Source organism: Dipodomys spectabilis, unplaced genomic scaffold (genome assembly GCF_019054845.1).
Source record: "Dipodomys spectabilis isolate Male_0828 unplaced genomic scaffold, ASM1905484v1 ptg000006l, whole genome shotgun sequence".
Classification (NCBI taxonomy): Eukaryota; Metazoa; Chordata; class Mammalia; order Rodentia; family Heteromyidae; genus Dipodomys; species Dipodomys spectabilis.
The window spans coordinates 10,734,946-10,762,613 of NW_024870683.1; the positions used below are offsets into that span (position 1 = coordinate 10,734,946).

Sequence of the window (27,668 nt, forward strand, 5' to 3'; positions counted from 1 at the left end):
AAAAGCGGAGGTGTGGTTCAAATGTTAGGGTGCTAGCCTTGAGCACAAAAGCCAAGTAAGAGTATGAGGCCCTGAGTTCAAGCCTCATTTCTCCCCCCTGCTCCCTCACACACACAAAATAAAATGTGGCCATATGGGGTGAGGCTGTGTGTTTCCCCCTCATGGGCTGGTCTGTTACCTGCTAGTGACCCCTCAGCAGTGCTTCTCTCCCCCTCTGAATGCAACCTGCAGTTTTCCTGAGTTGGCCTTGGGATCCAGCAGGGGCCAGAGAAGGCAGGATCTACCTTACCATACTTGTAGGTGTGGGGTTGAGGACTGAAGCTTCAGATCAACCCTGGCATCCGAGATGGATGAGGTGTAGGAGGCGCCACTGGGCACCAGGTAGGGGCCTCAGAAGCACAGCTTAGGGAATGATGTTACTGCAATATGCTCCCTTCTACAGAACAGGAACAGGCTTGGAAGGCTGAGACATTTGTCTAAGGTCTCACAGCAGGTCAGTGGCTGAGCAGGGCCTGTTTTGCCTTTTACCCCACTGTCTGGGAAGGCCTGCTGTCCACCTTGGGTGCTAGGCAACATGGCAGAATGCAAGCTCTGGAGAAGAACTGCGTCATCTGAGTCCGTGTCTGAAGTGAGATAGCCCATGGTACAGCGTCTTTGAACAGCATATGGCCACATCCAGGGTTTAAAACGTGTACATGTGGTGGGTAGAAGGGTGATGGTTGGAACCCAGAGAGGATCTTTGGAAAGAGGTGTCATGGTGCCGTGAGACATTTCCTGGCTAAGAGGAATGGGGTGAGAGGCATGCTTCCTTGACCTTGGAGAGCTGTTGGATGACCTGGCGGGGTCCCAGACACTGAGGGAAGCCTGTGGTCTGCTGCCTGAGAAACCTGGAGGGGGAGGGGGATGGCCAGGTGCAGAGGACAGGCTACAAGTAGGCTGCTGCCTGAGCAAGACCCTCTTCCACCCTGGAGCTCTTGTAGGGGTAGGAGACACATCAGATGCAGCTCCTTCCACTTTTTTTTTTTCTTTTAATGGTACTGGGGTTTGACTTCAAAATTTTGCGTTTGCTAGGCAGATCCTCTGCCACTTGAGATATACCTTCAGTCCTTTTTTGCTTATTTACTTTTCAGATAAAAGTCGGTGTTTTTGCTCAGGCTGGACTCAAGCTATCATCCCCCTAACTCCTATCTCATTACCATCCTCCTATCTTATTAGCATACCTCTAATCCCAACTGTACCCAGCCCTAAGTGGCACTTTGTACATGAAGCCTTCCTTAAGGGTCATGTATCCTAGAACTCCCCTCATGTCCCCAAGCAACCCCTGACCCTATGTGTTGTAAAAGCCTCTGTTAACTGATTTCCTCAGAGCCTGAGATGCCAGGAGGCAGGGACTGTGTTTCTCTCAAATCCCAAGCAGATAGCTCAGCACCTGCATGCATTGCTAAGTAGCTCCTGGCAGCACATTGAAACAGGAGGGTGATTACCTTCTTCTTCATCTTCACATTTTTGAAGATGGCATGGACCCTCCACGTCTTTGCAAACATCGCCCCAAAGGCAGTTGTGTAGCCTACAGTGAGAATCCAGGTCCTGACCTAGACGTGGCAGAAAACAGAGGTGTTAGCATTCCCCAGGGGGACATCAGTCAGATTTATTCAAGAACCTAGCCAGGGATAATCTAGATGATAAGGACAGACACACCCCTTTGCGTGCTGGAGTTTCATTAGCATCTTCCAATCAGATTTCAGTTTGGTAGATTTGCATTTGTGTCCTCCAATCAGGTTTCAGTTTGATAGGTTGTCATTAGCATCCTCCAATCAGACTTCAATTTGGTAGATATTTTAATCTATCAGGTACTTATGTAGACTATAATCTGGGTCCTTGTAGGCTGGGACAGCCTGGCCAACATCTGATAGTGACTGGGGTATCTAGGACACCCACTCCAGGCTTCACCAGCTGGCCTGGATACCATGCAACATCCAAAAGTCTTTCATACTCTCCCAGAGACACCCCCAGCCCAGTGTCCATAGACACGTTCTGCCTCTTCCTGTCCTGGCAACCAGGCTCCCACACGTCTTCTGCACCTGTTCTGCTTGTGAAAGGGTGAGCTGTCTGAGCCCAGGCAAGCACTGAGGAACACACACCTGGCATGTGCACACAGACAGGGGTCAAGTGGGGACTTGGCCTTCTTTTTCTTTCAATTATTTACTTTTCACTCCAAAAATACAAGCAGGAGACCAGATAGGTAAGGATGAAGTACGGTGCTTTAGAGAAGATGAAGGATATATTGTCACTCATAGTAGGGTTGAGGCCAAAGGAAAGCACAAGGAGGGCAGAGGAGCCAGTCATTGGAACAGAGGCCAGATTTCTCCAATGACCAGAGCAGACACTGATCTGTCAGTCTCAAAACCTTGCACACCAGCCCACTCACCCATCCTTGTGTCTCTTTGTCTATCTCTTCATGGAGCAATACTATTGGACTAGTACAAAAGACAGAAAAAGGAAAACAAGTAATAACTGGGATAATGATTTTTTTGTGTGCTGTTAGTTGAGTGAAGAAATCATTATCCAAATGAGGAAACTGAGGCTCAGAGCATTCAACATATTCTTGTGACTCCACAGTGCCCAAGAGCCAAGCCTGGAAAACAAATACATTGACCCAATGTGGCTGCTCTCCCTTACGGTGTCCTGCCGCCTCCTCAGAGTCCGTTTAACTCAAATCAGGCTTATTTGTACACAGGAGCCAGAGGCCCAGGGCACACCGGGGGCAGATGGCCAGCCAGGATGCACTCTCCTGAGATCTCCACAGTTTTAAATAGGAACATAACAATACTTAAAAAAATTCAGTACTGGGGTTTGAACTCGGGGCTTCATACTTGTTCACTCAATTGACACTCTATCACGTGACCCATGCCTCTAGGCCTGTTATTTTTCTTTTCTTTTCCTTCCTTCCTTCCTTCCTTCCTTCTTTTCATTCTTTTGTGTGTGTGTGTCAGTTGTGGGGCTTGAACTCTGGGCCTGGGCACTGTCCCTCAGCTCTTCAGCTCAAGGCAAGCACTCTACCATTTGAGCCACAGCACCACTTCAAGTTTTCTGATGGTTACTTGGAGATAAGAGGCTCACGGACTTTTCTTCCCAGGCTGGCTTTGAACCTCGATCCTCAGATCTCAGCCTCCTGAGTAGCTAGGGTTACAGGTGTGAGCTACTGGCGCCCAGCTTTTCTTTTCTTTTTTTTTTTCTTTTCCCTCCCTCCCTCCTGCCTTTCTTTCCCTCCTTCCTCCTCTTCTTCCTCCTCCTCCTCTTCCTTCTACTTTTCCTCCCCCTCCTTCTTTTACTTTATTTTGTTTTGCCAGTCCTGGGGCTTGAACTCAGGGCCTGAGCACTGTCCCTGAGCTTCTTTTGCTCAAGGCTAGTACTCTACCACTTGAGCCACAGTGCCACTTCTGGGTTTTTCTGTTTATGTGATGCTGAGGAATTGAACCCAGCGCTTCATGCAAGCTAGGCAAGCGCTCTATCACTAAGCCACATTCATAGCCCCCTTCCTTTCTTTTATAGCTAATGTTACATAGAGTGCCATGGACTTTTCTGGAAATTTGGCTGTGAACTGTGATCCTCCAGATCACAGCTTCTTGAGAAGCTAGTATTACAGGTATGAGCCACTAGCATACTGCATTTTTATTTATTGTTGTTTGTCTTTTGAAACAGGGTCTTCTTATATAGACCAGGCTGGTATCAAACTTGCTATGTAGCTAGGCTACCTGAATTCACCATCCCCCTGTCTCAGCTTCCCAAGTACTGGGATTACAGACATGCACCACCACACCTGACAAGACCAGAGATTTTGACAGGACTCTAAAACCAATGGTCTATGATAGTTTCTGATCATGGTCCCACGATCATAAAGTCAACTTTAACCATAGCCATATACAGAATATGGACATCTCATAAAGGGTGCAAAAGATGAAACAATGCTATTGTGCTACCTTGTCATGCAGCTGGCCAAGATTTCTTATGTCAAGGACTTGTGTCTCCCCAGTGTGCTTGGCATCATCAATATTCCCTTTGACTTACATTCCTTTTTAAAAGCAATTGCTGTCAGGCCGCTTGCCTGTTTCGTGAAGGTTAACATTATTTAGCCTCAATAATATAAATTAAGTGAGTTAAAACTCCTAATGGAAATTAAATCTGGTGTCTGGAAACTGTAGCCATAAACTGAAAGCAAATGACAGCTCTGACAGTAAAGAGCTGAGCCTGCTGCCCCATGGCGAGACTGGCTTTGGATGGTGTCAGCGAACTTGGGCTTTGCCTGTGTTCCCACTCTTTGCCTCATGATGAAGGTGGCTCACTGGGCTTACATTTTTTTCATACACAAATATGGGTTGTATGTGTGTGTGTGAGGATACAGTGGTGTCTACCTTATAAGCTAAGTGACTTGGGAAGCAGAGAGAAAAAGAACCTGGTTTGACACCAGCCCCAGATAAAAATGCATAGCCCTACCTGAAATATAACTAAAGCAAATAGAGGCTGGGGCATAGCTTGGGTGGCAGAGCACCTGCCTAGCAAATGTAAGGTCCTGAGTTCAAATCTCATCACTGTAAAAACAGGAAGATGTGGCTTATGCTGAATCTTTGCCTTCCTTTTGGGGCATCTGGAGGCAGGGATGTGTATGTGACCATCCTTAGTAAGGTTCTGAGCCCCGTGTATTTCTGCCCTTTGATCCTGGTGTTACCTGGGCTCCTCTGCAACAGCCTCCTCCCTTGGCTGCTTTGGTCCTATTTTTTTCACAGTAACTGATCATGGCCAGGAGTGTAACTAGATGCTCAGTCCCTGAGTGCAGAGGATTGCTAGAGCTGAGGGCTGTCTTGGACCCTTGGCGCATACCCTACCACTTCCTGGTATAAGGGCTGACCAGCCACTGTGGCCCTATGTGCAGCCAGCAGACGGGCTCACTGAGTCAGGGCCTGGGCCAATCTCAGCTGGAGACAGCTATTGAGCCAATACCAGGGGAACCAGTGAAAGCAGGGCAGTGCTGGGCTGTCCTCTGCCAAGGGGACAGTTGTTGGCTCCCTGCATCTTTCCCCATCTGCCATGGGCAGGGTCCATGACAGGCTCTTCCCCTGGAATTCTGTCCTCCCACCTCCACGCCTGTGCGTATCTCGGGGATCCTGGCACCATCCACCTCACGTTAGGAACCTGAAAGTCAGCACAGCTCCCCACTTTTGCTTTCCTCTTCCATTTCTAAGCCAGTCTCTTCTGTGCAGGCTAGGAGGTGCAAGCTAGGTCTCCTGGTCACTCTGCCCTCTGTTTTCAGGACCACTGGGGAAGGGGGATGGCTGAGGGGTGAGGGCACGTGTTTCTCTTCTGCCTGCGGCTGTGACTGGGCCTCTGTGAGCTGGGAAAACACTCTCCTCCTTGCTCTTTCACAGCTGGGACAGGTGAGGGCTGCTGGTTGGCTTCATCCTTTGCTGCCTGTGCCCCTGCAGGCCTGCAGCTCTTCCTTGCATTCCAGGCTTTTTACTTGAACCTTGGGAGCTGTTTTCTACCAGGCCAGGCCTGACAGTTATCACCAAATGTCCCTTGTCAGCATCTTTTTCATTCCTGTCCCCTACTGCCATGCCATGTCAGGTCTCCTGCTGCCATCAGGAGTGGAGATCTGAGAGCTGCCCTGGCCTGGTGCAGGTCCTGGCATTGTAGTTTCTGTGCAGGCCACAGAACCTCTCCAAGGCTCACTGTCCTTCTCTGGGAATGGGACAACAAATGCCTGAACTCCTAGAGATTGGGCCAGGATTAGAAGAAGGCATGAGAGGGTTAGGGTCCTCACCAGCTTCTGACTTTCTTCCTGGTCCTGTCTCTGCCCTTGCCTGCTGCCCCTCTAGAGACTTTCGTTCAAACCCCTTCACTGCCCCTGGGGACCTTAAGCTAACCGCCATATGCTTACAGGGTATTGCAACCCCACAGCAGCTCCTGGGGAGAGGAGAGGCCCAACCTCTCACCTCTGTGCCAAAGGCCATTTCTTGATCTTTCTTCTCACACATTCTCTTTTGTCCTCCAAAATCCAAACCCATGCGTTGCCTCCTCCAAGAAGGCCTTTCCCCTAGGCCTGACATTGACTTTCACTCATGTCTCTGTGTCTCTGATGCCCTGTCAGAGTTCTCACAATGTGGAGTCACTGGGAAGCAAGGGCCTGCTCTGTCCACCTTTAACTGTCTGAGACCTGGCTCTGAGGAGAGGCAACGAGTCTGTGCAAAAGCTACTCAAAGGGGACTTTCGTGGCCATACAAGTAAAACGTGTTATCTGGTAGATGGTGAGTTCCCCATGACTCCAGGAATTCAAGGCCAGAGTCATTAGCTCTAGAGTCATTTCCTGTAGCTTCCTCTGGTGACACCCAACCTCCCTTCATAAGGCATGTTTTCTAATATATTATCTCTAATATGTTCCTATGGACCAAGCAGCCGTTTTACTCTCTCCATCAGGTTGTTTATTTAATTTTTTTTTCAAGTTTGAATTTGGGGCTTTGTGCTTGTTTGTCAGGCATTTTACTGCTTTTGGTTGCTGATGGGGCTTGAACTTGGGGCCTGGCTCTGTGTACCAGCTGTTTTGCTCAAGGATAGTCCTCTACCATTTTGAGCGACAGGTTCCCTTTGGTTTTCTGGTCGTTAATTGGAGATAAGAGTCTCATGGACTTTCCTGTCCAGGCTGGCTTTGAACCATGATCCTTAGATCTCAGCCTCCTAAGTAACTAGGATTACAGGTGTGAGCCACCAGTGCCCAGCTTCCTCTTTATGTTTTAAATACATTTATTCTTTTTGTTTTTTTTTTCTTGGCACCACTAGGGCTAGAACTAAGGGTCTTACGCTTGCTAGTCTGATACTTTACTACTTGAGCCACACCTCTAGTCCTTTTTGCTTTAGCAAAAGACTCAGATTGAGTCTTGTACTTTTGACTGGGTAGCCTGGACCCTAGACCCTTCTATCATTGCTTCCTGCATAGCTGGGATTACAGGCATGCAACATTGCACCTAGTTCACATTTATCCTTTGGATGTTAGTCTTTCCCTTTCTCCCTTTGACTATAATGTACACACAGCCTCTAGTTTATTTCCAATAGGTAGCAAAATAGGGTGGGCAGTGCCCACCTCAGTCTCAGCTACGGATACGGAAATAGTACAGCAAATCTCCAAATAGGAAGAAGAATGTATGCCCGGGACAATTCTGCTCAGCACTGCACTCCATTGGATCTACACAGCCCTGCCTGGCCACGGGAAGGGCCTTCCTTGGCTCTTTGGCAAATCTGCAGCAAAGCAGACACCCAGCCCCCTCTTGCAGGTCTGTTCTGATACATGACAGGGGCTGCGTTGTGCTGTACCTCTTTGTCACTGCAGAGGCCTGAGGGCCCTGGGCTGAGAGGACAGATGGAGGAGAAGGCTCTGGTGGCTGGCTGGTCACTCAGGACAAGCTGCTCTTGGACTGTCCAAAAAAAAAGGGCTTATGCTTCCTTCTGCCTGCTTGCCCTAGGCAGGCAGGAAAGCCCACAGCATCACTGTATCTGAGGCAGGGGGAAAGAGGGTGGAGCCGGAGGTGTTCAGGGAAGAGTCTTCTAGAAACACTGCAGAAGACCATACCTTGTTGGGTGCTTTTCTGAGATCTAGAGCTTAGAGCACAGCCCCACTCAACTTCAGGCACCAGCAAGAGCACTCTGGGCCCCAGGCCAGAGCCAATGCACACGCCAGAGGAAAGGATTTAAAGCACTCCCCGCCTCCCCTGAACCTTTCCCCAAAGATGCCTTTTCTTAAAGCCTTTGCAGCTAAAGGACTTGGCTCAGAGGGCAGATCCCAGGCTCCCACCTGCCTGATGCCAATATTCTTGTACAGTGCACAAAATGGACAACTCTACTTGGTATTTTTAGCTTAGGTGAGAGGACAACATAGATCAAGAGGAAGGCCTTTCTTCCCTGCTTCCCATAGCCTCATCAGGTACCTCCAGACTGGAGGTTGGGGTGCTTTCTGGAACAGAAACTTTTTCCATATGGGCAGTGGCATGAGGGGTCTAGGTGTGTGTTCAGGAGTGGCTAGTGTTTGTGGCTCCGTGAACGGAAGGCGTGGAGTAGCAGGCAGGTGGAGAGATCAGAGGAAGCACTGGATGGCCATGCTGTGGTGACAGCAGTTGCTGCGAAACTTGAGGACACATGAGATGCATCTGTTCTGAGTCACGGAAATAAGCCGGCGGGTGAGGGCTGTTTTATAGCTTTCCTGACTCCCTCCACTTCTGGCCACCCCCTCCCCTGACCTGTCTGTCATAGGGGCAAGGTCCCTGTTTGCTTTGTCTTCTCATCTACACAGCCTCCCCCCTGAATGGTGACTCTGTGGTCAGTGCCTGGCACATAAGGGAGCCTGGAAGTTGTCAACTGATAGACCAATGGCCAGGGACACAAAAGCATCAAGAAGGCCTGGCATTGAATGGCCACATGAAAGTAGGGAAAGGATGACCAGGGGATCTACATGATCTCCTTAGCTTGCTCTCTGGAAGGTGACTGGGGTGGAAACATCCTTGGTGTGTGTGTGTGTGTGTGTGTGTGTGTGTGTGTGTGTGTGTGTGTGTGTGTGTGTGTCTACCCTCCTGTCTTAGGCTCTAGAAACATCCTTGGGGTGTGTGTGTGTGTGTGTGTGTGTGTGTGTGTGTGTGTGTGTCTACCCTCCTGTCTTAGGCTCTAGAAGGGCCTGACAGGTTCTGTGTGTGTGTGTGTGTGTGTGTGTGTGTGTGTGTGTGTGTGTGTGTGTGTCTACCCTCCTGTCTTAGGCTCTAGAAGGGCCTGACAGGTTCTGTGTGTGTGTGTGTGTGTGTGTGTGTGTGTGTGTGTGTGTGTCTACCCTCCTGTCTTAGGCTCTAGAAGGGCCTGACAGGTTCTGTGTGTGTGTGTGTGTGTGTGTGTGTGTGTGTGTGTGTGTGTCTACCCTCCTGTCTTAGGCTCTAGAAGGGCCTGACAGGTTCTGTGTGTGTGTGTGTGTGTGTGTGTGTGTGTGTCTACCCTCCTGTCTTAGGCTCTAGAAGGGCCTGACAGGTTCTGTGTGTGTGTGTGTGTGTGTGTGTGTGTGTGTCTACCCTCCTGTCTTAGGCTCTAGAAGGGCCTGACAGGTTCTGTGTGTGTGTGTGTGTGTGTGTGTGTGTGTGTGTGTGTGTGTGTGTGTCTACCCTCCTGTCTTAGGCTCTAGAAGGGCCTGACAGGTTCTGTTAGAGCCAGGCCTGGGCTTCTTCAGCTGATATCATTCTGCCAGGCAAGGCTGCCACAAACCCCATGGGCTTCTCCACTCTCTTCCTGGGCAGCCTCATTCACAATTCATAATGATTGCAGCCAGTCTTCATTGGCTTTTACTAGGTGGCTAGCACTAAGCATTTTACCTGCATGTACTCATTTAGTTCTTACAACTAAGAACTAAGAACATGACTTTTTATCCTGATTTTACAGCAGAGTAAACCAAGGTTCAGAGACGCTGATAACTTAAAGTCACACAGCTAAGAAGCAGTGAAGTTAGGACTCGAACCCAAGCAGTCGCACAGCAGGGCCTCTCTCTCTTTTGTGCTGTACCTCAGGGATGCCTTCAAGTCGAATTAATGTATTGAGGTCACGGAAGTGCACCCTTTATGGTACATGAGTTGTATCTCATCTATTAAAGATCTTTTTTGGTTGGGGTACATGTGGACCAAATCCCTAAGAACTTGTTGGTCTGTTTTTGTTTTGTTTTTTTCCTCCAGTTACCAGATGCCAAAAAAAAATACCAGTCTTTTTTTTTTCTTTCCTTTTTCTCCCTCACTTTTTTTGTGTGCCAATCCTAGGGATTGAACTCGGTAGCTGGTCATTGTTCCGGAGTTTTTTACTCAATGCTAGCACTCTACCATTTGAACCACAGCTCCTTCCTGGCATTTAATTGGAGATAAGAGTGTCATGGATTTTTCTGCCCAGTCTGGCTTCAAAACATGATCCTCAGATCTCAGCCTCCTGGGTAGCTAGGATTATAGGTGTGAGCCACTGGTGCCTAGCTTCTAAGCATTTCTGTAAAAAGAAAATGATGAGGATGACATTGTCCACAAGAGAAATGTACACATTATCTGAATTAGGAAATGGTAACCACTTTGTACAACATTTTAATAACTAAAATTATATATATATTTTTTAGGTAAGGGGTAGGTTTATTCATCATCCTGGCTGGCACCAGGCCATTAAAATTATATTTTTTACAAAAGGATGAAACATTGTGCTTTCTCTGTCCAATGGCAGGATAGGTTTTCAGCTCTGCCTCCTATGTGACGGCAGCTGAGCCGCACCTTGCCACATTAGGGGTGGGGTGGGGGTAGAGGGAGCGGCCAGGGTGGGCAGGGTCCCTGGGTTAATCACAGCTGATGCTGCTCAAGTCCAGGAGGTCATGGGAGCAGCGGTGGATCACTGGGACATCAGTCCCTCAAGGCCTTTCTGTCCATCTGCAGATTTCCTTCTTCTCTACTCATGCCTGGGTTTATGCCTACAACTTCACAAGGAGACAAGACCATTCTCTCTTGTTCACCTGCTGGCTCTCTTGCCAGCTCTGGGGTCAGCTGGTCAGCCATATGCAGGCACTCCCCTGTCCCTGGTACGGGGCACTGGCCCACACCCAGCAACGTCCTCCCAGGCAGCTCAGTGTCCACAGGGGCCATGTTGCCATGGTGACTCCACCACCAGTAGTGTCCAGGGAGACAGCACCATGTAGCTGGAGCTGTTTGCAAGACTTGCTGAAACTGGCAGTGACAGCTGGAAGATTCTAGAATGGGTCAGAGATGGGGGATGGGAGCTGAGTGTGTAGCTGCTTCCTTCCCCATATGGCTTGAGTACGTGCATGCGCGTGCGCACGTGCACTCCTGCTCATGTAAGCCCCACCCCTGGCCAGGTTAGAATGGCACAGTTCCCAGAGGATGCCCATCTTGTAACTGTCACAAGCTTTTTTTTCTTACGGGGTTGTCACCGTCTATCACTGGGTTTTATATCAGAAACTAGAAGGGAAGCAAAAGGGGCATCGATAGGATGGCAGCACAGAATGGCCTAGACACAGGGCATCCTGTTGGAAGCAGACTTCAAGGTCTCCTTTGTCCCCTGGCTTTGAAGATTTCTTATAGCTAGCAGCATGGGACACCAGGAAATGGTATAGCAAGCAAGGTGAGCAAGGGAGATACCCACCCTTGGCCGCATCCCCACCCTCATGCTCTTACCACACACACAGGATGGCTGGTTGGAACTGTCTCCTTTTACCCAGGCTACAATCCTGCACAGGAAGACCCATTTCACAGAGGGCCAAACTGAGACCACATCTCAAGGTGTGTGCTTACCCTGTGCACCATAGGCCCTGCTTTTCCTCCTGCTCCCTGCTTGCTCGGGAGGTGGGGGGAGTTTGCTAGGGACAGCTGCTGGGCCAGAGAGAACAGAAATACTTGTGCCATTAACGGAATAAAGTAGCCAAGTCCCAGGAAAGCGGTGGAGGATACCCCACCAAGAGTCTACTGGGACTGGCATGAAGGCACTAAATCCAAGTGTGCTCAGTCCCTCTTATGGGTGACACAGCCAAGGTAGACGCCAATGATTGAGGAAGTGACCCGGTCCCAGCCTGAGCCACATTTATGCTGACCTAGTTTCATCTGGAGGAACTCCTCTGGGCCTCTCCCTGCAGTCATGAACGCGGGCTCCCCTTCTCGCAGCTCCGAGATGGCCCTGACTGCCAATAAATTAATTCTCAGGGGTGGTGAGAACCGGGCCCTCGAATCTTCCCCAGCCCTCATGCTCCCAGCTAATGCCGATTTGTAAAGCGCTTTATGATTTATTCATACTGCCTCCCCAGGCCAACCTTCCCCGCACACAAATGAGCGTGGCTCTCAGAATAGAACATCAGGCTGCATTAAAAGGAAACCCGGCTATGGGGGAGGATGTGTCTCTTTTTGCTCCCTAGTCCATGTTGCCCAGGCTTTGTAAAATTCAGGTCAAATTTGAGAAAGGCCGAGGGTCAGCAGAGCTGATGGGAGTTGCACAGGCACCCATGTGGGCTTTTCTCTGGGAAGGGGTCTCTCCTGGTGGGCAGCTCTCCGTGTCTGCCTTGGTCTCTGTGCCCAAGATTTGAGCTCTGTATGCTGAAATTCCCAGGTGGTTGGTGGCTGAGACCCAGGCTACAGAGCCCTGAGAAGCACCAGGGTGGACACAGAAGGGGCATGTCCCTCACTTCTCAGGGATGCCCTTGAGGGAATCTGTGCACTGTGTAAAATAGAAGACACCAGATAGCCCAGGGCCATGGTCATTAATGTCTCTATCCTGGTGTCCTTGAACTTGGGGTGGGGTCTATGCACTTTGGAGCACAGATACAAAGAGAAGCCTCTTATGACCCATGATGTCACCATGGTACAGGCTCTTACTCAGGCCTCACCATTGTATAGATGACTCGGGCGCAGACCAAGATGATGTCCATGGGAGAGTTGGAATTGTCCCAGGCTCTGCAGTTGCCTTGGTGAGAAATCTGGGCAGAACAGATTTTTCACCACCCAGACCCTACAATACTCCTGCACTTGGCTATCATTCCAGCACTAGAAGGACCCATACCTACAAGGGCTTTGGGGGTGGCCCAGCTTCTCTTGAAGCTGTTGCCTGGTTCTTTGAGGCTGGGCATGAGGGATTTCATCTGATCTTGGCCAGCTTAACTCTCAGAGGTAGAGTCCAGCAGGAGATGTGGTATTAGATTTGGACCAGAAAACTCTGAGAGGGAAGAGAAAGCTGAGGAAGCTAGGAGACCTAGGGTCTGACTGTTTTTCAGAATGCCCAAGAGAAGAGAGGCCCTGAGCAGCACCACTGTAAGTCACAAATAATTCACATGCAGTGCTCCACAGAACCTTTAAGACAAAGGAAGCCCATCTTCCTCAGACAAATACACCGAAATCACAGGTGATATGAACAATTCCTCTGTGTGTGTGTGTGTGTGTGTGTGTGTGTGAGAGTGTGTGTGTGTGTGAGTGTGTGTGTGTGTGCACGCACGCATGCACGTGTGTGTGCGCACAAGTACTGGGAGTTGAACCCAGGATATCTCATTCTTGATTAAGATTTTTCACTCAAGGCTGGCACTCTACAATTTGAACCACACCTCCACTTTCATAAGCAATTCCCCCTCCCTCCCTCCCTCCCTCCCTCCCTCCCTCCCTCCCCCCTCTCTCCTTTTCTTTCTCCAAATAGTCTTTCAACTTTTTATCTGGGCTGGTATTGCCAAAATCTTCCTATCTCTGCCTCCTGAATAGCTGGGAATATAGGCGTGTACCACCATACCCAACCCAATACCAACAATTTCTTGATCCTGTAGAGCAGCCAGTCTGATCTAATCACTTGCAGGAGTTAGACAGTATCATCACCCAGCACATAAAATCCACAGGACCCCCACTTTCCATGTGCTGTCCCAGAGAGCAGGGACTCATTGACTCTCGGAAAACCTGAAATCTAGGAGTTTGGAACATTACAAGGTAGGAAATAAGATGCCAACTTCTCCATAGCTGCGTGAACCCCTCTCACAATGTCCTGAGAGAGTTTTCCAGGTAGATGGAAGACCTGCTTTCTCTTGGTGACCCTGAGCCTGCCCATCCCCACATTCCTACACATTTCTGGGTCTGTACCCCTATGTCTGATGACCAAGGTCACTCAGAAACCTTTCTGCCATTTACCGTTGCCACATGCAGAGGGACTTACAGTGCAAAGTGTTTCAAAAGTCTTTTCTGAGACAAAGGATCCATCGAGGCCAAAGAGAAATATAGATGCATAGGATAACATGCCCCCAAGAATGATGAGATTGTTCATGTAGGGACTTGACATCTTGATGAGCCTGGCAAAGAGAAGAGGGGACATCTTTACAGATCCTTTCTGTGAACATTTCTCAAAGCTCCCAGATGTGCTCTGCGGCTGAGGCTGGAGCCAGAGACACTCTGGTTCCCCTTGTCCTCACCTGCCAGAGGCCACCTGCTCTGCCCTAAAGGAGGCCAAACACCCCCATATTTCTAATCACTGATCTTCCTGATTCCTTGTTCATGTTCATCTGTATGAGTTCTTGAGGAAATAGCTTACTTCAACTTTTCTCATTCACTTGAGTTTTCAGTTTATGCAAAAGTGCTAAGACACGAGGGTTGCTTTTGTTAGTTTGTTCTGCTCTGTTTTGTTTTGTTTCTGGCTAGGACTGGGAATACTTTCCAACACAAGACTTCTGTATTTGAGTTGAGCCTCGTTTCTCAACAAGGTGGTAGTTCCCACGCCATACTCCTTGCTTCCCTTCAGAGAGGTCCACAGGTGAGTATTCAGGATTGCTCAGGAACTGTGCTCATCAGGTGTTGAGTGATCATCTGGCTGCCTCTGAGCACTCAGGAAACTCACACTGTTCCATGCAGGTAGGAACACCTCTCTGTCACCAGCTGCTACCCCAAGAAGTAGAGAAGTAGACATTAGAGCCCTCATTGTAGTTCCCTATCCTATCTTGACTAGGCTACAGTTGGAGGCATTCTTGGTATCCTCAAACTCTACATGTTGCTCTCTTCTGCCTTCAGGAATCTTGCTGTGGCTCCCAGGTGCTCAACAAGCCAGATCGAAGTTAAACCATTCAGCCTTAGAGGTACCTGGTTCCACTACCCCTCCCCCGCCAGCACAATCAGCTCAGAAAACCTTGGATTTCTGGGTGCCCTGTGGCTCAGTGGCTCTTCTGCAGATTGTAGTTGTTGTCAATCGTTCTTTGGACGTTTTCCTGCTTTCTCCAGTTCTAGCAATTCTTCACATTTTAAGGATGGCCTATGTTCAAGTGACAGCACAATAAGAGGCTGCTGCTTTGTGGGTGTGGACTACACCCAGGCGTTGGAGTTGAGAATGCTTGGACCCAGGCCTATCCCTTCTACCTTCAGCAAGTGATTTAACCTGGCTAGTTTCCTGGCATGTGAGTAGACCAGCTAATCTTGCTCTTTGGGTGACAATGAGTCTCTGAGGTCCTTTTGTAAACCATGAACTATTAAGGTGGAATTCTCATTCTCTGCTACAGCAGGCTGAGGAGGGGGAGGCCAGTGGTGGGAGGAGGGCTTCCTGGAGGAGGACACTTGAAGGGTAGGTAGCATTTAGGAAAGCTGCAGTGAGGGGGATTTTTGGAAGCACAGACATGTATTTCCTGTCTCTTTGTAGAGTTTTCAGTGGCAAGCCAATCTGCAAAACTGAAATAATCATGTGGATCTGCCTTTTGGAAAGACAAAGGGTAATTTGCCCCAGGAAACTGAGATGGGCAGGGGGTAGTTAAAGCATTAAAGGAGCTTGGACTTGTGAGAGGGCGACCTGCCGCACTGATGGGAATCTGGAGGTACCTGGGAGGGCAAAGCCACATGAACTGAGGACTATGTGCCTAGGCCTTGGGCCAAATGCTACTAGGTTGTTATTTATCCTTTGTACTGAGTAGACGAAAGTTGCTTCAATTTTTTTTTAAAGCAATATATACGGTATTGTAACAAAGATAATGAAACACCAAGTGAATAGGAAGTGGGTTTGGCTTGAACAAGTACTTCAAACAAACAGATAAGCAAGCCATAAAAGCCATGAGTCCCGTCTGCCCCTGCCCTGCCGCCCCCCCCAATTCCTCCTTTGCAAACAGGGGGAGAAATGAAACAAAACCAGTTCCCCTGGAATTGTTGCTTGCAGCCTGTGAAGTGACACAATGTGGCTTCTGGGTACAATGGCAGAGCCTTGGCTCTGGCTCTGCGTGGGTGGGTGCAATGGGACTGCCCTAGAAAGCGCATGCTTGGAGCCCCAGCTCAGCCTCTCCCTCCCTGTAAGGCGGGAGCTGGGTTCAGGGATTTGCCATGAAAACCGAAGAATCTGCCTGTGTTTCATCCACACCAGTGCCTGGAGAGGTAGCCTGTTCTATCCATAGCTGACCAGAATAACTCACAGTGGGGTCTCTCCTTGGGAGAGCAGAGGGAAGATGCTGGGATTGAAAAAAAAAAAGATCAAGAAGAAGCCAAACAGGCAAACCCTGAGGCATACATGTGGACAGCAGGCCCCCTGCCCCAGGCTTGGAGCTTTGTGACTCTTAGCCGAGGATGGGCGTGATTGGGAGCTGATTAATGGAGGGCCTTCTTGGGCCACCATGTCAACCTTCCAATAGGAGTCCTGTCACTACAGGAGAGTCCCACAGGGGCTGGGTGGGGCTAAGAAGCTAGAAATTCTGTCTCCTGTATCTGCTCCTGGACTACCAATGTACTGGGCATGTCCAGAGCTCTGGGAAGCCCTGTGGACTTGAATAGTTCCACTTGAATCTAGCATTTTCCTAGCTTGGCTTATCAGAGAGTCCTGTGCAACCAGGAACATACATGTGCATGCATGTGTGTGTGTCCTAGCAACATAGCAACCCACTCAGGAAACTGCCCCAAACACTCTGCTGCCCCTGGAGAGTCCTTTATGGGATACACAGATTCTGAGCTCAGTCTGGCAGGGAGTTGGGAGATGAACACTTACTTCTGGTTCCGGTTCTTGATGTTGAAGAAGAGAAAAGCACTGGCCATGATCATGCCAAGGATGGTGAGGACTGAGAGGACACTATAGAGAGGTAGGGAGATCTTCCGCAGCTGCTCCAAGATGATGGTCTTATCCTTTGGTGGTTCGGATCCTATGGAGAGGAAGGAAAAGATATCATGGACCCAACCCACAGTCGTTTTTCAAAGAGAGCTTTGCTTCTGCATCTTTGACATTGGGCTTGACCCCTGCTACAACCTCACGCAAGGCACAACTATATATCCGCAGGGTGGGCTGATCCACTGGTTGGCCAGTCTGCCCAGCCTGGAGGCTGAGCCAAGACTTCCTTCTTTCTCAGATAGAATCAATAAAGGATTTATGATGCATTTAATAGCCATTAGAAGACTAGAATTTGATTCGTTCTAATTATACCGTTGAAAACCCATCATCATTCAGCCTCAAAGGTAACAACAGCTGGGAGGCTCAGCTGGGTGGGGTGAGCAGGGAGCACTGGGCCCCACTGAGGGTGAGGAACTTGGTTTGGTTTCAAGGACTGTGCCCCAGCCATACATGATAAATGATCACCCCCTCAACAGGGAAGACACCCCACTTATCAGCTCCAGGTTGACACATATGTGCTTCCAGCCTCAAGGTCAGTCTGTTATGCAAGCTCTTTGGTTTTCTGTTTCCATGAGACTTGCTAACCGTGGGAGGCAGAAGCAACCTCCCTTCCTGATGTGCTAGGCAGGACTGAAGTTGTGGGATTCCATTCTTTCTGGGCCTGCAGAGCAGCCTGGCTCACTCTTGAAGGGCATCAGGACCCTGGAGGTGGGGAAGGGAGAGGCTGAGGGTCTCTGAGCAAATGCCTTTCCCTCCCGATTATGAAGTTACTCTGCTTTATTTTTAGTCTAGGTTGGCGGCTTAGGATGCAGGTTGCAGGGACTTTCCCAGATTTCTCTCAGCTGCTATTTCAGGGGAAACTGTGACACTTGAAGAGTTCCCCTCCTGTAGGGATATGTGGAGTGTGCTGGATGCAGGAGAATGACCAAGACTAGGTGTTCCTGCAGGGGTCATGATGACTCTACAGTACTGTGGTGGGGGCCAGCTTTCCGTCCCAGGAGACAAGCCAGGGATGGGCAGACATGGAAAATCTGTGTTTAAAAACCTCTGCTTGCAAGTTCCTACTTGTTTGGAAACAGTCATTGGCTAAAAAGAGTTTGGGCTATCTAAGAAGTTTAAGGAAACTATTGATGTGGTAAGGAGAATCTTAACTATTCCATGAAGAGCAATATTTACAAGAAGAGGTTTCAAGGACTGACACAAAGTAGATAGGAGTATGTCTTGCTTCCAGATGTAAAAGCTTAACATCTAGAAACTTCTTCACTCTCCATCTGCCTCTCACCTAGACTGCCAGAGGCTGGCTCAGGGGCCTCTGGCTCCCAAATGCACAAGCAGTTCTGGAGATTGGGGGTCAAAGCTGGGAAGACTGAGCAATGGGGCTGAGGTTTGGGACTAAGGTAACATGAGATTGGGGCTCACTGTTTAGAAACAACTTCAGAAAATCAACACCATCTTCTTCTGTCTTCTGTCAATACTAAAATGTCATGGAGACCCATAGCAATGGCTGATGCTAGAGCTATTGCAGCCTAATTGTTTTTCTCACTCTCCCCCAGTTCATTCACCCCTGGCCCACCAACTCATCACCACCGATCATCACCTTTTGCCTGCCAGGCCCAGGGCTGGGCATCAGTGATACAAAGACCCAGGCCCTGCCCTCAGGAAATTTCCACTCTAGCCAGAAAAAAAGGGAAAAGCAATGTGCAATCACAGGATGCTACAGAGTGCATCCTGTGATTGCACAGTTTTTCCTATGCAGTTATATGTCTACATACGTCTCACATTTGTAATAGGGAATAGATGTCCTATGTGTTACATATATCATCTATTTTATAAGGAATAGAACTTCTAGAGATTGCTTGCTTGTTCCCTCCAACAAGCTCACAGAGGCTGCAGTTCTCTAGGCGTTAAGTAACTTTTAGTGACAGTACAGGGTGCGTTGGCAGGGCTTTGATCAGGCCTGCACTCTAACCCCAACCCAAGTACCTCCTCTGACCACATTCCCAGGTGGTATGCCAATACCAGGCACCCACTTTGCAGGGGGCAGAGTAAAGCTCTACTTCTCCCCCCACACCCTCCACCCCAGCTAGGAGATCCTCCAGAAAATGATGAGTCAGAGGCAAGACTTGGAGGATGAGTAGAGAGTGGGATCATCACCAGGAAGGTGAGGAAGTGATACTGCGGCAGCAGGCATAGCACAGGCAAGGCACCATGGTGTCATCTCAGATGGAAGAACCCTAAGCAGCCTGGGTGAGGGATTCGTGAGAGCACACAGAGAAGTGGGGGGGGCACTTCATGGATATCTTGAGGCCATGACATGGAACAAGGTGCCTGCCTCTGTGGGCAGTGGGGATCACAGGAAACTATAGCTTTCCTTCAAACAAAGATGGTTTACAGCCAGGTGCCACTGGCTTGTGCCTGTAATCCTAGCTACTCAGGATGGTGGTTTGAAGCCAGCCTGGGCAGGAAAGTCTGTCAGACTCTTATCTTCAGTTAACCAGCAAAAGAAAAAAAAAGCTGGATGTGAAGTTGTGCTTCTCAAGTGGTAGATTGCTAGCCTTGAGCAAAAAAAGCTCAGGGACAGCCCGGGCCCTGAGTTCAAGCCCCAGGACCAGCACATTAAAAAGCAAAAACAAAAACAAAAAAGGGGGTTCGCATCTTCTTTATTTTGTGTTTGAATCTTTCCTTTAAATTTTTTCTTTTCTTTTTGTCCTTTTTCCTTCCTTCCGTCCCTCCTTCCTTCTTTCCTTCCTTCTTCCCTTCCTTCTTTCCTTCCTTCCTCCCCCCACTCTCTCTTGCAGTACCAGGGCCTTATGCATGCTAGGTCAGTGCGCTACCACTAAACTACAGCCTGAGCTGCTCTCCTTTAATTTTGAAAACCCTAATCCTTATTCAGTAACCTCCTCATTTTTCCATCTCTTGAGTATACGAACAGACAGACCTATCTTGGGGATCAGGACCCTGGTGGTTGGAACAGGCTTGCTTCTTACAGGCTGTGAATTCTGAGCCATCTTCCTACTGTACAACAGAGACAACAGGACTTGCCTACCCACTTGCCAAGTTTCTGTCCTCCATGAGGTAATGGGAAGTATATATTTGGTGATGGTCTCTCAGGTGGGGCATGGGGGCTGCACTCAGGAATCATGCTTGGAGACTGTCTGGAGCTTTGCAATGTTCTCAAAGCTGAATTCCACTGATCCACTAGGCCCACAAGAGTAACAGGGACCCTGTGCTTAGTGAGCAAGTCTATGCACAGTGGATGTTCCCTTGGCCCCGGGAAGCCCAGGGCTCTGACATTATCTAACAGTGTCCAGGCTTGGGAATGACTGGGAGTGACCCTCCTCCAAGAAGCCCACCTGCCTTACCTTGGAACCTGATGGTGTCATTGATGATCTCCAGTGTGTCAGCCACAGCGTTGTACTCGCCCACTTTCACCTCCCTGCTGTCTGTGGAGAGCAAGATGGTGGACTATTAGGTGGGGTTTTGTGCTTGGAAACCCCTGGCTGTTTCCTTGAAGTTTCTCCCCCAGTTAGGATGACAAAGCCTCCAACCATCTGGCTGGGAGCCCCTCATATACTATCTACTCAGCTGGGGTCCATCCTGGGCTATGTACCCCAAGATGGAGAACCCACACCTCCAACTAGACTCTCCCGTTCCCACATGTCTCCTGTGACAGCCTCCTCAGCTCTGCCCTCAGGACCACGTCGATCCCTTCTGCTCCTTCTGCCCTAGGACAATGCCACAGTCTCAAGATATAGATAGGGCAGCCCCAATGGCTTCTTCCAGAACTTCCTTTCCATTTGTATTCCCACCAGGCCTCTCCTTGGGCCACACCCACAAGGCCATAGTGTTTCTGATGAGTGCAGACCCAAGGATTGGCCAGTGTACTTCAGGCATGATGTGGTGAGGAGCCAGTGGAGGGGACCATGCACTCCTCACTTGGACACTGGCATCCTAACGCATCTTTCTGAGGCCACATTGCTCTGTGTGTCCTTGGAGCTCAGTGTCTCCCTGCCCTTTGTTCCTTGCAACTATGTTCAGTGTGTTTTCTTTTCTTTTCTTTTCTTTGTCACTTGGGGGCCTGAACTCAAGGCCTGGGCGCTGTTCGTGGGCTTTTGTGCTCAAGGTTAGTGCTCTACTACTTGAGCCACAGTTCTACTTTTGTCTTTTTGGTGATTAATTAGAGATAAGAGTACTTTCTTTCCTGGGATGGCTTAGAACTACAGTCCCCAGATCGCTTCCTGAGTAGCTTAGATTACAGGGATAAGACACCCGTGCCTAGCAGGATAGAGGCTGTTAAAGCCTCTAAGACAGTGGGGCCAGTGGAAGATGGGATGGACACTGGGGATATAACCCTTGGACAAGATTAATGTTGCCCTGGCATGAATGAGACACAACAGAGCTGAGCAGATGCCAGCACCATACTCTTAAACCATGAGCTAAACAAATCTCTTTTCTTTAGGAAGCACCCTAAATTGGGTGTTCTGTTATAGCAACAACAAAGACAGGGAGCCCAATCTGGGCTCTTTATTTCATTGTTCAGTGACCCTCCCACTCTCTGTCCCCCCACCCCCCACAGCGTATGAAGTAGATATCTCAGCCCCATCTCACTGATGGAGTAGAATTGGTTGTGGCTTTACCCAGCCCCCCTCATCCTCAGAGTTTAGATTCAAACCCTCAGCATTTCCAGACAGGGATTGTCAGTGAGGTGACAGTTCTGTGCTAAGCTGCCCACTGTACAGTGGGCTAAGCTGGGCCACCGTACAGTGCATCTCCTTCATGTAACAACTACAGAGACTGAGGGCCCCCGTGGCCCCCTCATACTGGGGGTCCCCCAAGTTGCAGACCCCAATCAGCAAAGATATCTAGAGTTCATAAAAGAATTCCAAGGAGCCCAAGGAGATGGCAGGCAGCCTGGCTCTGGCCCTGAGACAGATTCTTCATGGACACACAGGTGAATAGCTAAGCCCTGAGAAGCACTCAGCAAATGGGGCAGAAGCCTCCTAGGTCACATTGCTACCTGCTTCCTACAACCATAGGGAGACCAGGGCTGTACAAAGTCACTTCCTCTGCTCCAAAAGAGCTCCTGCTATTGAGAGGAGGGGGCACCACACTGTGCAGGCAGCTGTCACCTGCCTGGGTCACCTGACTCCTAAATGTCACATTAGCACACTCTGCCAGGGGGTCCAGCATCCTTGCTTCAGGCTTTTGAAGTCCTTAGCCCCACAGATGCCTCAGTCAGCTCCTGCTGCTCAGAGGAGGTGGCCCTGATTTATTTATTTGGCGTGGGGAGGCAGCACATAAAATATGCAGGCCGATGGGAATTAGACCATCAGGAGTCAGGAAGTTGCATAGCTGGCTCCCCACCGCGGCCCCTGCTACACAGCCCTCTTCTGACTCACAAGTCCTGCTGTGGGTGCCATCCCATAGTACCTGGACAATAATCACCATCATTTCTCCCTGGAGGCAGACCCTGGAAGCTCCCACAAGGTAAAGTGCAAACTGGCCTCATTTCCCCTCTTCCCTCAGAGAAGGGAAGGTCCTCCAACAAGATGTGGAGCTGTGGCTCAAGTCGGGGAGTGTTAGCCTTGGTTATAAAAGCTCAGGAATAGCACCCACGGCCAGAGTTGAAGCCCCAGGACTGGCACAGGTATGCATGTGGTGCACACATACACAGTCATTGCTCAGAACCACGGGCTGGGGAGTGAGCAAATGGGGGCCTAAATGTGGGTCCTGGTCCTGAAGACTGTGAACTTTTACCACTGATGCAGAGCAGGGCTGCTGGTCATCCAGCCATATTTATTGAGCACCTACTATATAGTAGCCCAGACCAAGGTATTGCATGATAAAGAATCTCTCAAATACAGCACCGTAGGTGGGGGAGAAAGTTAAAGTGATTACCACATGAGTAATCACTTTTGGCAGTATTGGGTTTGAACTTAAGGCTTCACGCCTATTTGGCTCGATTGCATAGCTGGTATCCTATTGCTTGAGCCATATCTCCAACCCTGTTTTTTTTTTGTTTTGTTTTGTTTTTGTGTTTGTTTTGTGTGTATGTGTATGCCAATCTTGGGGCTTAAACTCAGGGCCTTGGTGCTGTACCTGACTTGTTTTGCTCAAGGCTAGCACTCTACCATTTGAACCACAGCTCCACCTCCAGCTTTTTTTGGTGATTAATTGGAGGTAAGAGTCTCACAAACATTTCTGCTGGAGCTGGCTTCAAACTGTGATCCTCAGATCTCAGCCTCCTGTGTAGCTAGGATTATAGGCATGAGCCACCAGTGCCTAGTTCAGTCTTGCTTTTTTGCTGGCTAATTTAAGATGGAAGTGTATAGACTTTTCTGTCCAGGCTGGTCTTGAATTGAGATCCTCTGTATTTTAGCCTCCTGACTAATGAGGAGTACAGGCATGAGCCATAGGCCCCTGGCCTTGCCACATTCTTGACGGAGGTGACCATGTATAAACTGGATGCTGAAGCGATGTTATACAAAGCTGCCTAGTTTAACTGTTTCATTTGCATAATTCACTCCTTCGACAAAAATTCCTGGGCACTTGGTTTGTGTCAGGATCTGTGCTGGGGACTAGAGAGACAAAGATTGAAAAATAAACTGTGTGTTCAGCATGGTGGTACACACCTATAATCCCAGCACCTGGGAAGTTGAGGTATTAAAGTATAAACTCCAGGCTAGTCTGTACTACATAGTGATATCCTAGCTCCAAAACCAAGAGCTGTGGATGTAGCTCGTGGTAAAGTGTTTGCCTAGCACATGCAAGGCTCCAAGTTTGATCCTAGCACAGAAAACAAACAAACTCCCCAAACAAACAAACAGAAAAGGCCCAAATCAATCTTAATCTCTGGCTTTGTGTAACTGTAATTGTAATCTAGGAGCTTTCAGGGTTACGGAGAGGTTGAAGAGCTGGTATATATTTATTGAGTGTCTAGTTTCTAGCCTAAGCCATAGAAAGTATCTCCAAACGGTATTTCATTCATGACAAAAGTAACCGTGAGCTATCTCTATCTGCTATGCCTCAACACTCCCCATGTTTTCTTTTTTCCCTTAAATAAGTTTTTTACTGTGAAAATACTGTACTGAGGGGTTACAATTACATGAGCATAGTAATGAGTACATTTCTTATCAAGCATTGTTGCCTCCTCCTTTGTTTTTTCCCTCCCATCTCCACAACTATATCCCCCCCCCCCCCCCCCGCCAAATTGTGAAGTTTGTTTTTCGACATAGTGTCTTGTACATCTCATTGTTGCAATGGGTCAACCTGTGTCCCTATTTAAACAATTTGTTTTTTCCCTTTCCCTTCCCAAATTATATCAATATCAAATACAATGAAAACAGGGGTTATACCGTGGGGAAGGGACATACAAAGCAACAAAAAATCATGTGGTACCTTATAAATACATTAGAAACAATAGCAAGAAAGGAAAAAAACACTTGTGTCCTTATCTTGGGGTTCATTTCACTTAACATCATCTTATCTGACCTTTTCCGCTTTTCTCAGACATATACTAGTTATTGCAAATAAGGGAAACCATGGGGCCTATGTTTCTTTGGGCCTGGCTTACTTCACTTAAGGTAATTTTTTTTCCAAGTCTTTCCATTTCCTAACAAATGGGGCAATGTCATTCTTTCTGATGGAGGCATAGAATTCCATTGTATATATATATAACACATTTTCTTGATCCATTCATCTACTGAGGGGCATCTGGGTTGGTTCCATATCTTAGCTATGGTAAATAATGCTGCAATAAACATAGTTGTGCTGGTAGCTTTAGTGTGGTCTTGTTTGTAAACATTTGGGTAAATGCCCAAAAGTGGGATTGCTGGGTCATAGGGGAGCTCTATGTGGAGTCTTTTGAGGAACCTCCATACTACTTTCCAAAGTGGTTGAACAAGTTTACACTCCTACCAACAATGCAGTAAGGTTCCCTTCTGTCCACATCCCCTCCAGCATCTGTTGTTATTAGATTTCTTGATTATAGCCATTCTAACTGGGGTGAGGTGGAATGTTAATGTTGTTTTGATTTGCATTTCTTTTATGGCTAGAGTGGTTGAGCATTTCTTCATGTGTCTATTGGCCATTCTTATTTCTTCTTCAGAGAAGTTTCTCTGTAAGTCTTTAGCCCACTTATTTATTGGGCAGTTGTTTCTTTGAGGATTTGTTGTTGACTCCCCATGTTTTCTTACTGTCATCTGTTTTCCACAGAGTCCTTCCACTGGATGGTGGTTTTCCTTTCCCTCTAAACCCCGGGCCACTTTTATCTTGTTTTGAGACAGAGTCTTACTAAGTTGTACAGGCTGGCTTTGAACTTCAGCTTGAGAAACTGGGATTACAGGAATGCACCACCACTCTCAGCTCCCCTTCTATTCATACATTTGCCCACCTGGGGGCGGGGGCGGTGGTCATGGAGACAGGCTCCCAATGCTTCTAGCTTTCAGCCCTTGAGCGGAATCACATAAACATCAGTTACTTCTTTGGATCTAGACCCAAGCTGGCAGACCAGGGTTTGCAGACCAAGGTCTCTGTGTGCAGTCTGGAAAGAGGATGCAGGTGGGAGACTCACAGGGGGAGGGGCTGAAGCACTGAGCCTATCTCTGGCTGACTTCTTGTCTCCAGCCTGTTGCAGGGCACTGGCTCACTGTGTTGCAGGTCCCTTTCTCTAAACCTCTTTCTCCAGCTATAAGTTGCATGAAGGGGCTGCATTGGTTCTCAGATTCGATAGAGCCTTTAAGTCACCTGGAAACTTGTAGAAAATACAGATGTCTGGGTCCCAGCAGACCCTTTCTATTAGAACATAGGGTAGTAAGAGGTCCTAAAGGCATTACTTTCTAAGAATAATCCTGGCTCCTTCTCAAAGTGAAAAAAAAAAGGTGGTATTCTCCTTAAAAGGCATGTTCTTTTCTGTCTGATCATGAGGTGCTGAGGTTGGGGACAGCCTCTTGGTCCCAAAGAGTCCACTTTCATCTGCATCCTTCCATTCCTGCTGACCTACAACCCTGCTGGAGAAACCTGATGTTCAGGGGACCACATCTCCACTCTTAATTAGCCAGCTGATTGGCCTTTTAGCAAGACAGTCTTTCCAGACCTGAGGCTGGGTGGTGGGAGGTGTGATAGAAGAGAAAGGACATTAAAAATCAGCCCCGAGAGCTTCCAACTAAGATCAAACTAGCTCTGGAAGTTTTCTCCTAGCTTCCAGTAAATTATCTTCCTGCTTTATAGGCGTTGGCATTTGGCCAGTGAGATTAGGAGCCCCTGGGGGATAGGGACTGTATCTTATTCAACTTGCGTTCTTCCCAGAGGACCCAGTAAAGCGCCTGGCAGATGCTCAGGAAATGCACACTGAATAGAAGCGTATCTGTTATCCTGAAGCCCAAATGGTAATTAATGTCTGCAAGTGGGAAGGAGGAGCCTCTGGTCTGCTAGGTATGTCCCACACGACAATTATGTCACCAGAAACATGTGAGACCCTGTCCTTCCCAATCAGGTGTCAGAGACACACAACACCAGCTTGCATCCTTTAGGTCTCACTGAGTGGTGTGAACTCCCAGCCCGGATCACTCCAAGGTTCTCACACACAGGCCTAATGAAGGCAGGCAGTGCATGGAGCAGATGCTGCAGGCATTCTCTGAGAATGATAGAACAAGACTCTAATCATGGCTCCACTCTTCTTCCTTCCCTTACAGATTTGGAGCCCTGGTTAGACGTTAGCAGTAACTGGGATGCTTGTTTCTCTTAGGGAAGAAGAAGGAGGAGGAGCAGGAGGAGGAGGAGAGGAAGCAGCAGCAGTGGTGGCGGTGGTGGTGGCAGCAGCACTACTAGCAATTCTCTGGCATTCACCCTCATCTACCCATGGCTTCAGGAACAGCAGTGGTGGCTGAGGAAGGAGCAGGGAACATGGAGGTGGCCGGAATGCAGGCCTAAGATGCTAATGCCAACCTGCCTTACCTACCACCCTGGGTGCCCTCCCAACCCCCAGAATAGCAGGGGACAGAGAAAAAGGTAAGAATATGTATAAGGTGTTTGGGCAATATACCTAGGACTCCCCTAGTAAAGAATCTGGGAAACAGGAAAGGGAAAGAAGGGAGTCCGTATGACTATCAGGTAAGTTTCTTTACAGGTAGCTGGGCTCAAGATTACTTGGCTCTCTGTGGGCCTCTGGGAGCAGAAAATGATGGGAGATGTCTCACCAGTAGGGTGTTGGGGTGTTAGCTCTGGGCTGTCCAGGAATCATTTCCAGGTGGAATGTGCAGAGGCTGCTAGAGAGATGCTGCTTGACTTGTTCTGGGATCCTTGGGCACCGAGAGAACAACGGGCAGTCAACAAGGACACCCGCTACACCTCCCTCTGGGATGGCCCTGCTGAGGAGCAGGTAGGCTTCTTAACACCCCAGCCTCAGGAACAAAGCAGTTCTGCTTACCCAGCACTCCTAAGTCTCCATTAAAGCCAAAACAACATTTCTGCAGCCATCAGTGTGATCGAGCTTTAACAGCACGTTGCTAGGTGTGCTGCCTAGAGTAAGGTCAACAGTAGACACGGGGAAAACGAAGAGGTGCCTGTACTTCCATGAGCTAGACATCCTTAGTTTGAGGTCCATACTTAAACCAACAGATTTGGCAAACGGATGCTACCAGCCAGCTTGCTTATTCCTAACCACTGCTGGAGGAAGGTAGAGCTGGCAGGTGCCAGCCCATCTGGCAGAGGTGAGAAGGAAGGCTTAGAGAGTAAAGTGACTCCCCCACGATCTCACTGTTACACGAGTAGGAGCCATAACTGACACTGAGTTCTTTTGATTCCCAATTCATTCATTCAACTTCATTGGCAGGGGCTAGGCATTGTGCTGACCAATCCCACAGCCCAAGAATCAACAAGTAGAGAAGGGCCATGGCTTTCTGGTTCACTTGTGGGCTTCTTTCTAAAGCTGCTTCCTAGTCCCAACCCTTTTTGTGTTTTAGTTTTACAAAATGTTTCCTCTACTGTGGAGAAGCATTGGGCAGGCCCCAGAGCTTGGCACAAATGCGAAGCCA

At 48.7% G+C, this 27,668-nt stretch overlaps 1 protein-coding gene across 1 annotated transcript in view; it reads right to left on the minus strand.

Annotated features, from left to right (window-relative positions):
* Gabbr2 (gamma-aminobutyric acid type B receptor subunit 2) overlaps window positions 1–27,668 on the minus strand; it is a 332,778-nt gene that overhangs the window by 57,702 nt on the left and 247,408 nt on the right. The window contains exons 9-12 of the mRNA XM_042697162.1: window positions 19,998–20,078; window positions 16,519–16,669; window positions 13,732–13,864; window positions 1,485–1,592 (exon numbers count right to left, since the gene is read on the minus strand). Of these exons, the coding sequence (XP_042553096.1) occupies window positions 1,485–1,592; window positions 13,732–13,864; window positions 16,519–16,669; window positions 19,998–20,078 (473 nt within the window). The remainder of the gene's footprint in view (window positions 1–1,484; window positions 1,593–13,731; window positions 13,865–16,518; window positions 16,670–19,997; window positions 20,079–27,668) is intronic.